We start from the raw sequence: 18,203 nt of genomic DNA on the forward strand, positions 1-18,203 counted from the left end.
ATGTCCTGAGTGTATTCGGATAACCCATCAAAGGAAGTCAAACTATGGGTTTCCTTCAACCACTCTCCGGATTCCAGTGTGAACCACTTGGTGTGAGAATCTGAAGTCTGAGATGACTGAATTGGAGAAAGAGCAGAGTTTCCCATATGGGCAAGGCGTTGGAAGTTTAAAGCTTGATCAAGATTATGATTCATTGTTTTGGAATTGTATGGCAATTCCTGTTGCTAAGCAAACCCTGATGGGCAGACACTTTTGAAACCTCTACAGTGTCACAGTTGATAAGTCTCATTCGCCAAGGCAAGTCTCACCATCATGTTTAAACTCTAAAATATGGGATAATAATAAAAACAGTCATTTTGAGAAAAGGGTGTGCATGCACACAGGACATACATGACTACTTTTCGTACAAAAATCCCATCTGCCATTCCAGCCACACTATCTCTAAAGCAGATCTTACCATCCCAGTTACACATCATTGTGGAATTGTCCCTAGTACCAGAACAAAATAAAAAGTGTTCTTTATGGCAACCTGGATCTATTATCCCCTGGGCCTATTCCCATACTTGGTCATTAGTGTCCCTACACATGTTACAAACTGGCCCAGATAGATTCACAGAAGCCATCCCTTGTGTAAGACATAGTTACTAACCCTTGAAACCCACAGCCTTATTATAGAGATACTTATTTTGAAAATGCAATTACTCAAGCAATAATTGAGTGATGGCTGTGATGTGTGCTGCAGTGAGGTGTCTGTGGCATTGTGAATGTGTATGGAGGACCTACCTCAGCCTGAGGGTGGTGTGGAGATGTAGGCAGGCCAGAGGTCCCAGGGAAGGAACATAGAGATGAGCCAATGTACTTGGTAAGGGGGCTGTGTTTGCAATCAGGGGGAAAGGAACTTCTCTTGAGTGGAAAGTGACTTGAATCTTGGAAATGCCACAGGAAGGCTGGTATAGGCCCTATAGGTAAAGGGAGTTATAGGAGAGGAGGTGAAACAGTAGGTGGTTTGTAGAGCACTGAACATATAATAAACCTGAAGTCAATGGTTAACTTAGTTCTGAGGGGAAGAATGAAGGCAGGCTTTGTCATCATTTCCAACATCCTTCCTTGAAGAGAAGTGTGTTTTACTACCCAAGTAAGGACAATAGGTATGGAGCAAAGGTTACTTCATGTTTAAAGGGAGGTGGTGACGGCGGTGATGAAAGACACTAGGTGTTCAGTCTGTGCATGTGCCTCTGAAAAATGCAAGGTGACATGTGGTCACAGGGTGTGGAAAGATGACTCACGCGGGACACGACTAGAGATGTAAGGAATGTTAAAAGGCTCTTTAACAACGTAGCAAAAGAAAAAGGACATGATCGTTAACCTTCTGGCAGTAGCTTCCATGCTTTCACGAGAGGGTGTCTCCAGCCTGTGTTTTCTGTGTCATTACTTCCTCAGGAAACTTTATGGTCCTGGTTCCCAGGGCTGGCACTTAAGAATTGACATTATCGTCGGAAATCATGTCATCTGGAACATTCTCCAGTTCCTCAGCAGGAAGCGAATTTTAAACTTCAGTGCCACTGTGTATTTCTCTAGGGTCCTTCAGCAAGAGGATGGATGGATTTGAACAGAATCGACTGTGCTAATATTTAATGAAAACTATGTTCTGTATTCCAGAAAGGAAAAAAAATGTATTTGTGTTCTAACAATCCATGTCTGGGTGAAGCAACAGAAGCTGATGTCTCTCTGGTGCTGTTTGTCTTTCTAGTTTGTCTGTTGGTCATCTTTAAGGAATCACTCTGTTAGATTTCTAACGGGGCAACAGCAAACTTTGAAAAGCATCTTCACTTTGAGATCAGTGACATAAAGGAGGTCCCACTTCCCTCGTGAGAATTTCGGCCTCCAAGTATACATACATAATTGTCTAAATTAAATGGTTGGAGGAGTTTCCCATGCTTCTAGATGCAAACTACTTAGGCACGGCCTCTCAAACATATCCACTATAATGAAAGGGAGACAAGCTTTAGGAAAATGAAGGACAGGAATAACAACCAGAAAAACCTGAATGGCGTAGGACTGGAGAAATGGTATGACTCAGGAGGTAAGACGAAAACACTCCACTTTCTCGTACAGGGGTTATAGAGTGATGCTTAGGTGCACGTTGAGCCGGAGAGCAAAGGGCTCTTTAGCATGTGGTCCATCATTGAGCTTTCCATGGCAACAGGATCAGGCATGGCCAAGGTAATGTACCAAGCTTATCTGGGGTGCTGATCCTCTTTTGAAAATTACATTTTATTTATTGATCAATTGATTTACTCTGTGCATGTGTCTTCCTCTCTCTCTCTCTCTCTCTCTCTCTCTCTCTCTCTCTCTTTCTCTCTCTCTCTCTCTCTCTCTCTCTGTGTCTGTCTCTGTCTCTGTCTCTTTCCTTTATCCCTCTTTATATTAAATCAAATCTTTATATACCTGGCTAGCCACTTCATAGATGTGAATGCCTAAAACAATGTCAGCCACACCACGTAGAGAACACTGAATGGAGTCAGATAGTAACCCAGTTGCCTGGATAAATCAAAAGTTACTATCTGTGAACTCGTCACAAGTGAACATCTTCGCTGTCCAGGGATGACGTCAGACGTCATTGCACTTTCATTCTGGCTGGCAAGTTTTTAAAATACTGCTATTACATTTCTATTGACAGCTTGGAACCTGATTAACACTATCTCCCTTTCACAGTGTCTTTTAACCAACAACACAATAATCTTGTGCTGTTTTTTTTTCCCCATCCTTTCTCCTGCCTTCTCGCACGCTCCCCCTTTCCTTCAGGCACTGAACATAGACGGCCATCGGTGGTGAACTGAGAAACTATCCACAATGTTGGAGAATCTTCCATATCCCTTGGCAGGGCCTTGATCTCAGTAGTTTACCATAATCAACCCAAAACAGGAGATAAATGTCTTTCTCCTAGGTAATTGTATTGTAGGATGCTGGAGACCACTGCAAAAACAGTCTCATCATAAGAAAAACTTTACCAAGGCATCAGACATCCCCTTGTTCCCATGGATGTGGTTTTGTGCTTCAACCTTAACGCTTTCCTACAAAACTACAGCCATTCCATGTCAAAACACCCTACTGACTAGAATGTGGTCATAGATTTACTTCATTTCAAAGACCCATACTTTATAATAGCTACCTTGTCCTCTGTGAACAACAGTGAAGGTGGCTGGCCCGGAGATCTCATGGTGACCTCATGCTTCTGCCTGTTCTTAGAAGTGGCCTGTGTGGGAGCTGTAAATACAAGCTTTCCCGGACAACTACTTCCGCAACCTCGATCAATTTCTCAACTTACAGAGACAGATCGTCTCTGGGTTACAGTATTATTCTTCCCTTATAGTAAAGCTAGACTGTGGGCTGAGATGATCACGTAACCCAAAAGGTTGACATTTAATTCAAATCGATCAACCATACATACCATCGACTCAAGTGAACACCTCTGAGACAGAGTTGGGCATGAGATGTGGCTGAAGAAGTCTAGCTCCTTAGAAACTGGGGGCATTCTCTTACCACCCCATGTGGTGGAAGGCACATGTAGGACTAAGAGGTTCCCAAAGACTTTATTTGAAGTGAATTTTGACATGTCTGAAAAAAATATAAATTTCCGAGGCTTATTTACCGTTTGCATGGCCGTGTGCTTCATACTTGGAATGTGCCCCTCATGACACAAACTCAACCAATACGAACAGTGCATCCTGAGAATCCAGTCACTGGAGTAGACTCTGGGCACACCACATGTGTAATCCCTGTGCAGCCTCCCTTTCATCAGACGATTCCACAGAGGCTGCCCGGCTGGCCCATCCAGATCTAAGCAGTCTGCTTTGCCTTAAAAAATTTCCGGCTATGCTTTAACTTTAGATCTGAATGACGGACTTGTGATTGGTGATATCCATGTCAAAAGCATTTTGAAAAAGTTAAATCCCTTCAGTCTTTTAAATGGAAAAAATCTCAATGCTAAGGATCGATCAACTGCTTAATAAACAAACGACAGAGCCTCCCAACAGAATCACCTACTCTGCCACCTGGCTTAAAGTAAGCAAACAAACAAACAAGCAAACAAACAAACAAACAAATTTCCCTCATCTTAAAAGACACTCGAGGGGTTTCTTCCACTAATAACCAAGAATATGTACAGACTGTTATGGACTGTTATATTTTTACACAAGCTGTAAGAAAGACAGATAAAAATGAGATAGCCATTCACTGACTTATGACAATAGAAATTCTGACTGGGCCTCTAAGTGTTTCAAATGTAGAAATCAGACCTGGCCTTTTCCTAGAGCTAGTAGGATTCCAAAGTAAGTAAAGTCACAAGAAGATTCCAATGGAAAAACAAATTCAAAACTACCTAGGTCGGAGTCCTGGTCCACTCATAATTTGGACCCGAGGACCACAACTGTGCTTTCTCCTACAGGATTTTTTTCTGGATCCCAACAGGATTGTTAAAGCCGTACCTTTAACTGACACCATAAGACAGGAACTGGTAATGAAACAGGGACACTTTCCTAAATTTCAACCACAAGGAAACTCTATGTCACTTGTAATTCTCACCCTAGCTACCAAGATTCTTTTCCTTGCATTGACACCTGTACCATATTTTGTGGACTTCTTATAAGTTATTCAATGTTATTAATACTTTTAACTCTACTATTTTTTAAAAATTTATTTATTTTTATTTATATGAGTACACTGTAGCTGTCTTCAGACACACCAGAAGAGGGCATTGGATTCCGTTCCAGATGGTTGTGAGCCACCATGTGGTTGCTGGGATTTGAACTCAGGACCTCTGGAAGAGCAGCCAGTGCTCTTAACCTCTGAGCCATTTCTCCAGCCCTCAATTCTACTTTTGTGATATTACAAAAACCCTCTTTTATATGCATTCCTGTAAAACTAAAAGAAAATTGCCTCTATAAAACATAAATGCTACTTTGGAGAAATTATTGATGGTGTTAAAACTAGAAGTAATTTTTATAGGGTTGGTAATTGCTGGCATCTTAACACTTATTGGACTCATACCTGCTACTACAGTAGACATACAAATGGCTCAGGTTACCAATGAGATAGTTAAAAATGTCTCAAGGATAGAAAGAATCCAAGAAAAATTATACATAGATTTCTATGGATGCCCATAATAATATCATTGACTGGGTTGGGCAACAAATTGAAGCTATTAAATCTTGACTATTAATTGACATTACAATTCACTTATATTTGTAGCTCTGCTTTGCCTAAGAGACAATATAAATATCCAAGGAAATTCGTTAAGAACTACCCAGATAGAGTATGGTATCAAAACAATTGTAGTAATGACCTTAGTTACATCGAGACATATATTCGTTAGAGTCATCCATTTGTCTTTTTTTTTTTTTCAGAGCTGAGAACTGAACCCAGGGCCTTGCGCTTACTAGGCAAGTGCTCTACCACTGAGCTAAATCCCCAACCCCCGTCCCATTTGTCAAAAGCCTGAGACCAACAGTTTGCAGATGAATTGTGAAGTACATCGCATCTCAATCCATTTAATATTTTACACAATCGAGCTTCTAAAACCCTGCTAAATGTAATATTAGCTGCTATTAATCTTTTATTGCTTCTAATAGGCTGCCTCTGAATCCAAAGAAGCCAGAGATGATTAATAGCCCAAGAAAAAGCTGATTTTTCATGTCACCATGGTGCTACAAACTGAGAACAGGGAGGGTGTTGGAGAATGGGAGGTGGTCTGCAATTCCTTTCTCACACACCTGACCCAGATGCACTAATGTGACTTCACAAGTCTCCATGAATAAGTTAAAGCCTAGGAGGACTGTCCTCCAGGGCAAAACAAGGCCACAAGAGCAAAGAAGCACAGAAGAACTCAGATAAGGGATCAAAAATACCGATGCCACTCTGCTTGCAATGCTCTCTTTAGTCCTAGCTATGCAATATATGGACTCAGTGGGAAAAGCTAAGAATGGCTCTTGAAGTGAACCGAGAGTCTTGAGTCTTTCTACCATCACCCTCCTTTCAGGTCCTTGTGGTGCTCAAGGTTGTGTTGTTTGAGGCGCAAGAAAATGAATAGTAAGGCTAAAGCTTGGTGTGGGAGAGAAATACAAAATATGCAGGGCAAGAAGCTCACACTGGGGAGGAGTGGTTTAGTTTGGGACTAACTAAATGCAAGGCAAGATAGTATAGAAGACGCTGTCGGCTAAGCATGCTAAGGAAGCCGGAAGAATATAGGGAGGGAGGGACATGAAGGCATCAGGTGAGTCCTTTGACAGTTGGGTGAGGAACAAACAAAACCAAAAAGCACCGCTCAAGGACGGAAAATCAGTGAAGAACACGGTGGTAAGGTTCTGAGGCACAAAGCTGCAGCCTTCTAGGTCAGCAGTGCAGTGGGAAGGAAGGGGTGAGCCCCATACACAGGTTGCTGCCAGCAGAGTGCTCAGTAATTCGCGTGCATTAATTACCTCGTGGAAGGTGATTACTGCATTTAATCTTTGCGACAACTTTCTAAGACAGGAATTATCGTCGCCTTTTCTTCAATGATAAAATCAAGTCTCAGGGGTGAAACGATTTACCTAAGATCATAATTGCTTTAAGCAATAGAGCCAGGATTCAAACCCAAGTCAGCCTGACTCCGGAGTGTGGTCACCGATGAAAAGTTAAAGAGTGTGGAAATGGGGGTAACTCTGAGGTTTCCAAAGCAGAACCTTCAGAAAGAAGAGAGACTCAGAGAAGACTGGGACTACCCTCAGCAGTTTCTTAGAGGAAAGGTCAGAGTTGCTGTCTCTTGTGTTACTTGCACTTGGAAAAGCCTTTCTCCTTCCCACACCTGCTCTCCACACACATATACACACTGTATACACACACACACACACACACACACACACACACACACACACACACACATATACACCCTGAGTCAGCTCCCCTCTTCTCTTGTTCACACTCCACACCAGCTATACATCCTGGGTCAAATTTTCTGGTCTGGTAAATAATGTTCCAAGAGGATTATGGAGTTGGAATCTCCACTCACACTCATTCCAAGGCCCTTAAAGTCATACACAATTTTTTTTGCACATATAATCATTTGACCAATCATCCCAACTCTCCTTTTAAATTATATCTACCATCTAACGACCTCATAATACTTAAACCTATTACTACCCTTGTCCACACCCCATCATTTCTTACTTGGATAATTACAATCGCCTCTTAACAGGTACCCCTGCTTACACACTTAATCTCAACACTCCAGCCAGCGATCCTGTTGGAAACCAGTCAAAGACCATGGCTTTGCTAGCCATTCCTTAAAGAGTAAACTCCAAATGCCTTTCTGCAGTCTTTAAGGCCCAAGGCAATATACAGTCCTGTCTGCCTCTTTTGAGGTTTCCCATAACACCTTTCCCTTTATTTTCTGGGCCCAGTTACAATGGGCCCCTTGCAACTCACCAAAACTGCCACACAGAGCAGAAGCTGATCGCGCACACTAGGTAGTAGGGACTTTCCAGTACCAGTTCCACTACTAGGGATATCGAGGCAGAAGAGTCATGAGTTCAAGTCAGCATTGGGAACATAGCATGTTTACGGCCAGCCAGAAAGTCTCTGTCTCAAAATCACAAAACAGAAATAAAAATAAAATGCCAAACATGGTCTCCTAATGATTTTCACAGTGACCCCTCTAGGTGCTTGGAGCTAACCCCAAATGAGGTAATTAGCATCTGGAACAGCAACATTCCCATCTCTTCACAGTACTGATCAATACTAATCAGTCAGTGTCTGCAAACATAGCTTCTTTTCATAAGTTTGTGTTCAACGTGTGTGTGTGTGTGTGTGTGTGTGTGTGTGTGTGTGTGTGTGTGTGTGTACCTTCAAGATACAGCTATACACCAATGTGGACAGTACCCTCAGAGTTCAGAAAAGAGTGTTGGGTATCCCAAAACTGGAGTTACAGATTGTTGTGAGCTGTCAGGTGTGTGTTAGCAATTGAATCCATTTTTTTTTTCTGGAGGAGCAGCCAGTGCTCTTAACTGCTCAGACAGCTCTCCAGCCCAACTTATTTTGCAACATTTCATGCTATAAACACTGTTTCATGCTATAAAATGTATTTATTTGCTTATTATTATGGATAAAAATTTGTCTATTTAGACCACAATTGTATCTCATGGGATGGACTTTTAACATCCACTCAGCAAATAATTGCAAACTGAGTGAATCTAAACTGAGGGTTCCCAAGGACAAGTTGGATACGCACATTCTTAGGTTTAAGGTAGATTTCTTTTCACTCAAACAGGGCCACACTTGTAGAAATTATGGATTCCACGTTCCCTCTACTCCTACATATGTCTATGCCCAGATACATAGGAGTACAATGGCAATGACAAGGAAACTTCCGGTTTAGTGTCTCAAAGGTGAAAGGGCTTTGTGGCTGTACACTCTCTCCTCCCCTTGCCACGAAAAAGCATATGAATGAGAATACAAAGACCATACGCTTGCAAAGGTGGGGTATGCGGACCTGTGCTCGCCTCAGCTGTTTGCTTGGATGCTAGCCCCAGAATTTGCGAATGTGCCTGGATAAGGTCCTTGAAGAGAACATAAGCCACGTGAGCTCATTACAGTAAGGTCTAATGTAAGGTCTGATGTCATCACAACGGGGAAACCAGTTCATTTCCAGAAGGAAGGCATTATGAAGCTAATAAAGACAAGATGAACGCCCACGTGTTAAAGAGAAAGAATACAGTAGGAACCCTCATGCCACCTCTGTCTGAGCATGAGGTCTCTAGAAGTGTGCGTCATCTGCTGGGGCTACGTAAGGCAACTTGTTGGCTGCAGTTTGCTTTGGCAGCTCTAGTGATGTGCTGCAGACGTGGATGAAAACAGTATTCCCGAGTGAGGAGCTCTCCATGTCCTTGACGGCCAGCTTAACCCCAGACTTAGTGGAGAGGGCTGTGACTTGAGGTAATGTGTTTAATATACCTTTGTTATAATACCTCTGTTTATCTTGTATTCAAGCATAAACCTTATGAGAAAAAAAAAAAAGAGAAACCACCAAATTGTTTAAGAAGAAAGGGAAAAGAAAACCGTAAATAATCCTTGGATATATCTGTGCATTTGAGCTTTAATATGGAAAATATTGTTCACAGTTCCCATGTGTAAGCCACATTCCCCCAAACTGCAAGCAGACCTAAAACATCAGGGAGGAGTGATATATGACTGAGACCGAGACATACTACATCTAAGTATGAAATTTTCAAGGAACAAATAAAACTAACATTTTCAGGGTACTAGGGGTATTTGAGGGGTAGACTTTCTTTTCAGTAAAACGTAGGTTCTCTATTCTGTGCACTTAAGTTAGTGTCACTGACGGTTTTCATGGTTATCGCTATCATTTCTACTTACTGTCCTGTAACCTTGAAACAACGTGCTCAGAAAACCCCATCAGACACTGAACCCACCTACTCTGTGAGAGAAAACATAATGTCCATCCCTGTCCCGTCTCTCTCCCTCCTGGTTCCCAGCCCTTCCCTGTTTGGTGTAAACCCGCAGAGAGGTGTGGTCAGGGCTGTAAGGGAGGGAGGAGGGAGGGGCAGGCACCATGCAGTAGACATTCCAGTTCTTTCCATTCCTTCTCAACCCCTGTGGAACAATGCTTCATAAAACTGAAGCAAAGCCATTAAAGCTTCGGATGTTTGTAGAAACCTCTGTGTGTCAGGCCTGAGCTACTGATGAGGCTGGAGAGGTAGCCCACAGAAGCAGGGCTAACTGAGTTAGCAGTATGGGACATCATCAATTCCGCGTCCAGCCGACCAAATCCATTTGGTGAACTGTGGCAATAAAAGCAGTGTAATTATGAGTGTCTAGGGCTGGAGGCTGTGCTTCAGCTGCTAACTCAGAGGGTACTGCTCGCCGCCTGTACTCTGTAATTTCTTGGTTTTGTACCTTTGGGAATATAGATTGCTTTGTCATAAATGTGTGGTGTAGACTTCAAGACTTCAACAGAAAACAGTTGAAGGAAATTATAGGAGGAAGTCAGTATGATCATCTTAAAACCATAATCTATGAAATTGGGATATCTCCAATATATTATTTATTGCATGACTATTGATAGAGAAAAAGTTTCTATACATGAAAACAGTTCTGTCATATAGATGCTTTAAAGTACTGTCTTGGGGGTTATAGAGATGGCTCAGCAGTTCAGACCATGTAGTGAAGATGGGTCTTATAGAAGACCATAGTTCGGGCCCCAGCACCCATACTGAGTGACTCACACCAATTGTATCTCAGGCTCCAGAGGACCCAGCATCTTTGGCCTCCTCGGGTACCTATACTCACATGTGCATACCCCTCACACAGGCACAAACATAACCAAAAAGAGCAAAAATGAATCTTAAAAAATAAATACTGCCTTAAGGTAGATGGATGGTAGGGGTGTGCTCAGAAAGTTGAGGGACGATGGTAAATCTTGGTTGGAGGCTAAAGGTATCCGTGAATTCTCCTGAGTCGTATAATCGAGGATCGATGCAAAGTAAAACACCAGGTCAGTGAGGAGCTAACTTTAAAGCCCCCTTTTATTCTTGGCATTGCAGGAAAGACCTACTAGGACTCTGGGGTCTTCAGAGAGTTTCTAAGAAAGCGATGCCTCCAACACTGGGCAGTCCACACAGACATGCTGCAGAGCATAGGGGGAAATGCTGGAATGAAGCAAGCCGAATAATTTCATGACAGGAGTCTGACCTACAGATCCTCTAACTTCCTGATGTTCAGATCGTCGCAGCCATGGAGATACTGCAGGAGTGTTATGCTCTGATTGTCGAAGCTGTGTAAAGCCGCCCGAATAATCAGGGCAGGGGATTAGATTTGCTCAATAGATGGATTAGTCTGTCAAAGTACAGAAAAGTATCTTTCCATAGTTGATAAGTAATATAGAGAATTGGAAGTAATAGTCAAGCTAACAGCTATTAAAATCCATTTGGAAACATCCAAATTCTAAGTTTTATTACTTTACAAAGATTCTTTGGGGGACAATCTGGTACTTACCTCCCCACACGAGAAAACATTCAACCCACCCCTCAACAATTTCTCCTTCCTCCCATGGTTTCCATTTTGCCCCTTTGATGTCATGGTATGTCCCTTGGGAGTTCCTTTAGTTTAAAAGGGCATTGCTTCCTCAGGGACACTGGGGGGATACCCCACCCCTTTCCCTACTGGGTTCATTTACATTGAAACATCATTCCCACCAGTGCAATCTACTTTCCCTACGTGGCCTGAGTTCTGCATTAATGAGCCAAACTTCTCTGCAAGGAAAATTTTCTTCTCCATTTGAATCTACCCACATCTGCTTTGTTCATCTTGGCGGAAGTCATCCTGAAACTTTCGCAGATACTCAACAAAGCAGTCACGCTTTCCCTGTGGCAATTTGCAGCCAAGTGCTACCTGTGAGATCGTGGTGTGTCCTGTGGTAAAGTCCCTCCCTCTCAATGGGGGAGAGGGACCCATCCCTTATTTCAAGTTCTATCCTGATGGAGAACCTGAGGAGCAACATGTCAAAGCCGGATTCATCTGGGTGGCCGAGTCTCTACGTCACCAGCAAGGTCCTCCTCACTGAATCCAGCTCCTCTCTGGTGTTGCTGATCTGTGAACCCCCAGGGTGGTAGAGGGGGGAAAAAACCCTCATGTGTACATTTTATGATCGGAGCAGAATATTCTGATCTTTGGAACTTCTTCCTTCCAAAGGTTTCTGTGCTTTTATATGGCTATTTGGCAGTGACTCTGCTGAATGTCCCAGACACTAAACATTAAAACTAAAAGGGAGCCCTGAAAGACGGCAGTCTCCATTGCCTGTGGGGACTTACTCTGAGACCTCTAGTGGCTGTTTGGATCTGTCCATAGCACTGAGCTGCACAGCTGTGAAGTTTCTGTCTTTACACACCTACGTGTGGTAAAGTTTAGTTTATAACTTAGGCATAGAAAATAAGAGAATGGGATAATTATAACACCATATTATAACCGTTTTGTGAACATATATCCTCTCTCAAAATATTTTACTGAGCTAGACACGGTGACGTATGCCTTCCGTTCCATCACTTGGGAGACAGAGGCAGGCAGATCTCTGGAGTTTAAAGCCAGGCTGGTCTATTCCAGACCTGCTAAGGCTACATAGTAAGACACGGTATTATAAAAAAACAAGTGAGCAAAACTCCAATCCCACAGTACCTTATTGTGTTATAATCATACATTTTGTATGGAATGAGGTGATATCGGGGTGTTTTCCTGATTTACTGTGATACAGAGGAAGAGTCCGGGGACAGAGGAGGCTGGGCTGTAATCACGGCTGAACTGGCACACAGAAAAGGTGTGGAGCAATAGCGCTGTATCTAAAACAACCTCACCGGTTCTCAGCCCAACGCTCTAGCCTTTCCCCTTGCACTGGTTTGGAAGATTCCCCTTCTCTATGCCACTGTCTTCTTAAATACATAGCACTGCAGGCAGCTTCATTAGAGAAATGCTGCAGCTTGGGTAAAGCAGAATCGGCTCTCACAAACGCTCGCTTTCCAAGTGTTTTCAGACGATCTTCCTAAGCAAAAACTTTACTCATTTAAAAATAAGAAAGCCTGTCTATGTCCTATACCCCCTGGGGGAGCATTTTGCTAGGTAAGCCTGACCCAGAAGGAAGTCAGAAGTCGAGGCTGTGAACGGCAGCCACCTCTGCTCCTCATCCGACTGTCTCCTGCAGCCAGTGTCCTCTGTAGGCATCCTAGGTGTGAGACGAGTCTGCCATGAACACAGAGTTACTCTGTGTAAAACATAAATTCTTAGGGGCTGGATATCTAGCTCAGTTATAAAAAGCCTGCCTATTCCTTCAGAGGACACAGGTTCAAGTTCCAATACCCACCTAGTGACTTACAACTGCCTGTAACTCTCGTTCCCAGGGATCTGACTGCTCTGGCTCTAGCTTCTTCAGCATGCATGAACTGCACAGACATACATTACAGGCAAAACACTCATACACATAAAGAAAAAAAAGGAAAATGGAATCTAAACTTTAAAATCATATGGTTCATTCCTTTAATTTACAGATAGATCTATAATTGATAAGTACCCCCAAAGAGTCCTGCTGTGTTGGCCATGATGACCACCCCTAGACACAGAATATCTAACAAAAGTTCCACTACCAAGCATGAGAAACTTCCCTTTGAATTGTTGGTCGGGGAGGTCTCAGAGACCCTAAAAGCCTATGGGCTATTGCCAGTGACCTTGGCTGCCTCTTAGAACTGGAAAATAGAACCTATTGCTTAAGACAGCACACACTTCAGACACAGGACTTAGAGGGACCCACCTGGAACAGAAGTGGAAGCCTCCTCACGAAGACTAACTCTCATAGTATCCAAAGGTTCTATGTAAGGTATCGAGAGAGAGAGAGAGAGAGAGAGAGAGAGAGAGAGAGAGAGAGAGAGAGAGAGAGAGAGAGAAATAGACCTGGCCCCCTGTAAAGTCTAGGAACCACAACAATTATCTGTCTACCAATCATTTAACCTCAATAGTGCCAGAGTGGCACTTATATCTTGGGGACAATCAACAACTGTGTGGATTCGGGGTCCCTTCACCTGGATGGAGTTCATGTCAGGTACTATACATGTGTCGGGAGCCACCTATATGTGTTGGGAGAGGTCATAGACCCCAGAAAAGAACCTGCTACTGCCATTTTCCTAAACCAATATGATTTCTAATTATATCCTACTTACACAGTCGGTACACCTACGATACAACTCCCACACCTAAGGCTCAGGAAAAGGGGTGGGAAGATTGTAAGAGTCAGAGAACCAGGATACCTGCTGTTAGACAATGTTTTGTACTCATGAAATCTCAACAACGTGATTGCCTAAACGGGATCTGCATAATGATACCAGTCAACATGTCAACTTGGATAGGGGAAATTTCATAAGGTCCCACCTCTCGATGAAGCGCTCCTGGCAATAAATGGGTGCTCAGAGAGGGAGATCAGTCTTCTACAGGGAACATCTCCCTGATAGATTATCCCATCCCAGTCAGCCCTAAGCATACATACATTAGAAGCATTACTAAATGAGTTCAGTAGGTTATATAACACACGCATGTGCATGCACTCACACACACACCTATGTGTATATATATGTATATATATATATATATATGTATGACAATAATAATTATACAAGAACAGATTATAAACTTGAAAGAGGGCCACAGGAGAAGTTGGAGGGTAAAAGACAGGGGTGAAAATGGTGTAAATACAGTAGTTGTATGAAATTCATAAAAACAACTTTAAAGGAGTGAATGGCAGAATACAAAGCAGAAATGTCTAAGTCTAGTATAAACCAACTGTCATAAGAGCCACAATAGGGGTGACCACAGGGCTAAATAAGTAAAGCTGCTGTTACCAAGGCTGGCGACCCAGCACTGATCCCAGGGATCCACATGGTGGAAGAAGTGAGCCAATGGCCACTGGCTGTCCTCTGACACCCATAGGCGTGTGGTGGCACATGAGTGTCTTTCGTCTCTACATGAACACATGTAGTAAAAATTAATTCAAAAATAAAGCGTAGGTCTCCAAGTCTGCAATCAGCTAGGTTAATCGTTTCATTGAAAATATAGAAGAAGAAATTTAATCTCATTACCGAATATTGCCAAGCTTGGCATCACAGTTCTATAATCTTAGCAGCCTGAGATGCAGAAGACAAAGGAACTCATATTCTAGGTCAGCCTGGTAATATCTCTCTCTCTCTCTCTCTCTCTCTCTCTCTCTCTCTCTCTCTCTTCTCTCTTCTCTCTCTCTTTCTCTCTCCCTCTCTCCCTCTCTCCCTCTCCCTCTCTCTCTTTCTCTCTCTTCTCTCTCTCCTTCTCTCTCCCTCTCTCTTTCTCGCTCTTCTCTCTCCCTCTCTCTCTCTCTTTTCCTCCCTCCCTCTCTCTCTCTTACTCTCTCTGTCCCTCCCTCCCCCTCCCCCCCTCTCTCATAGTTAGAAATCAGAGCTTGTTGGTAGAGTGCCTGCCTGTGTAAGCCTTAGGTTGTTTCTCAGAGAAGAGACATGCAGAAAAATGAATGTTACATTTAGAAGTTTGAGAGCATGGACAGGAAGGGGATGAGGGACAGGTGGAGGAAGGGAGGGTGGAGGAAGTATGGTTGCCTTCGCTCACACAGAGCGGTGTGAGTAACAACACTGCCCTAAGCCCAGGAACAGTTTCTTTCTCAAAGCATGAAAGTCAGAATCTGGCTCCCCCTCCATTTATCAAGAGGTTTGGAGTCTTACCTTCAAAGTCCACATCTCCAACTAACTTGGTCTTTCCTGTCACAGGATCTTGTACGTAGTTGATGCCCACGTCAATCACTGTTGCGCCTTCTCTGACCATGTCAGCAGTAATCAGCCCAGGAATACCTGTGAACAAAACGGTTGTAAAACACTCCAATGCTCACATGTTGCTCTGTGTCCTAAGAATATAGAAGTAAACCCTTTGCAAATAAGAGACCAGTTGATTATTGATCATTAGGCAGAAGGACAAGGTGATTAAGGAAGCGCATCTGGCTTTCGAGGAACATCTGGCCTAGAGCTGTTCTGTGTCCTCAGAGATTGTTTACCTGGCCTCTCCACGTGAGTACTGGTTTGCGTCTAACACAAAATCAGAGAGACGGCATAGGCACCCACCATTTCAGAGTAAAGGGGAAGCAACTTGGAAATTGAAAAGGAAGAAATGAAAGTGGACAGATAGCCCTAACTCCTACTCTCCGGTGTGATGTAAGCAGTCTCACCTGCTCCAAACAGAATCGTCACCTTTTGTTGTTTTCTGGTTTCCTTTGATCCCTATGTCTACATAGACTCTGAAACATGGAAGCTATAGGAGCTGTCCTCCTTCTCCATCTGGTTGAAAAGAGAGATCTGTAGAGATAACATGCCATCGTCTGTGGTCTACACCTAGTTTCAAGTTTTATGGCAAGTCGGGCAGTACTGGCTAACTCTTGATGACACTGCAGGGTTGTTTCGTTTTGCTTTGTGAGTGGCTCTTGAGCTAGTTCAAAACAACGCAGTGACATAACAATGTATATGATGCTTTACATTGTGTGTGTGTTGACTGAGTTCAGCCGGGTGCTCAGACTTAGATGGTTATGTAACTAGAGTCAGATAAATTCTGACTGGTGTCGTCTGAAGACATGACGTGTGGGTCTGAATTAGTTCTCACCCATGGCTGCAGTTGATGCATAGGGTAAACTAGGACCTCAGGATGGGCTGAGGCTGTCACCAGTTTAGCATGTGAACTTTCTCTGTAGCTTGTGCCCATCCAGTCTGGCCAGCTGACAACCAAGCATGCAGAAGACAGACAGTAGATGCTGCCCACCTCTGGAGGTGACAATCCTGAGACTAGCTTCTCAGTTCTCTTACATTCTCTCAGTGAAGAAGTGACAGAGCCCATTCAGATTCAAGAGCCCCTCCTAGTGGGAGGCAACTTGAAGAACCTGTGACATCCCTCATTCTACAGTGCTCTTGTGGCTGGAAGGCTGACGAGTGATTTACTCACATCAGGTGTGTGTCCCTTGCTGGTAGTTCATTAGCATAGTACATTTAATACAGGAGTATTTTTAGAAATTCTATCTGTTCCTGGGTTAGAGACCTTCTTCTACTTGCAGGTTTTAGTTAGTTTCTGACTCTTTTTTTATTCTTTAAAGATTTTTTTCAATTTAAAAATGTTGTCATAAATGTGTTTTGCTATTCTTTCCCCTTCCCACAAATCCTAATGATCATCTTTCCAAAATGGAACATTGAAAGAAATTGCCACACAACAGGAAAAGGAAGAAGACTAGCACCAACAGGTTTGCTCCTTTTATGAAATCTGTCTCTAGCCTACCAACTGGTCACCCTAATCTCCTTAGGAAGCATACCCCCAGGGACCTAAGAGCCTACTCTTCTGCTGACTTCACAGTAGTTCTACTACTTCTCAGTATAGTCACTCTGGGAACTAGGCATTTAGCATATGTATCTGAGGAAAATTGAAACAACATCTAAACCACAGTTATTCCTCCATGTGTGTCTATTTGCTAATGTGTATAGAACTCTAAGACTCCAATTGTGTAAGAAATAGAAGTATTTAGGAAACTGTATGTTCTAGACAGCTTTGAGAAGCTATGTCAGGAATAATTTCTATAAATAATGTAAATATAGACTAGACTCTTATTAAGTGCCATCAAAAAAAAATCAACTCATTGGGAGATTTGGAAACAAATTCTTTCTTCTTTTCCCATTTGTCTTGTTTTGTTTTGTTTGAGACTTGGTTTCTCTCTATAGTCCTAGCTGCCCTAGAACTCACCCTGTACACCAAGCTGGCCTAGAAATCCAAGATCCACCTACTCTGCTGCCTCGGGGCTGGGACTAAAGGCTAGCATCACCACCGCCCAGCTGGTCAGAGTCTTACTGCCTTGAGACAGCACTCATAAGAAAATCGTGATGCAGATGAAACCTCCACTTTCTGCTCATTTGTCCTAAGACTCTTAGCAAGAAACAAGACAATATACTTTGTTTTTAAATGCCTTATTACTGAGTAGAGTAAAACTCAGAATAAACATATGGCCTTATAACTTTTTGTTAAAAAGGGATGTTGTCCATCATTAAACACAGGGTACATATGTTTGAAGATAATTAAACAGGAAAAAAAAAAACACTGTAGGGAGAGGAGACCTTGAATTGAAGAATGTGAGAAAGAAATACTGTTATAGATAACAAATGCTCACTCTCTCATCCCCTAACATATTCTCAAAAGAAGGGATTTCTTCTAATGTTATAGGGCAACCTTTATAGTGATGAGGGCAATATTTCATTAGCTGAAATCTGCTGTTCTTGTTCAAAGTGTCCCCTGGGCACTTTGCCTTCATATCCTGCCCCAGACAGAGGCACTGACACCCTTCTTCTGTGATATTCGTAGTAATGTCACACTCTGAAAATTCAAATGTCATATTAAATGTGTCCGGTGTCTCCTCAAAGCCTATTGGGTACAGATTGTTCACATTAAATCATAGCTAACTTGACATTGAGTTATGAGTAATACCTTTGTGTCCAACCAAGGATCACAAGGAGATGCCGGAGAGCTTTTAAAATAATAATATTGCAGAATTTTGGGGTGACTACACCCACAAACATTCACATTTACTTCTTTAATTCTCACTAATTCTTTAA

At 42.7% G+C, this 18,203-nt stretch overlaps 1 protein-coding gene across 2 annotated transcripts in view; it reads right to left on the reverse strand.

The window, feature by feature from the left end:
* Positions 1–18,203, reverse strand: part of Mthfd2l (methylenetetrahydrofolate dehydrogenase (NADP+ dependent) 2-like) — an 80,236-nt gene that overhangs the window by 4,987 nt on the left and 57,046 nt on the right. For both annotated transcript variants that reach the window (XM_087582936.1, NM_001107211.2), the window contains 1 exon segment: positions 15,294–15,419. In XM_087582936.1, the coding sequence (XP_087439062.1) occupies positions 15,294–15,419 (126 nt within the window).

Source organism: Rattus norvegicus, chromosome 14 (genome assembly GCF_021556685.1).
Source record: "Rattus norvegicus strain SHRSP/BbbUtx chromosome 14, alternate assembly SHRSP_T2T, whole genome shotgun sequence".
NCBI classification, from domain to species: domain Eukaryota; kingdom Metazoa; phylum Chordata; class Mammalia; order Rodentia; family Muridae; genus Rattus; species Rattus norvegicus.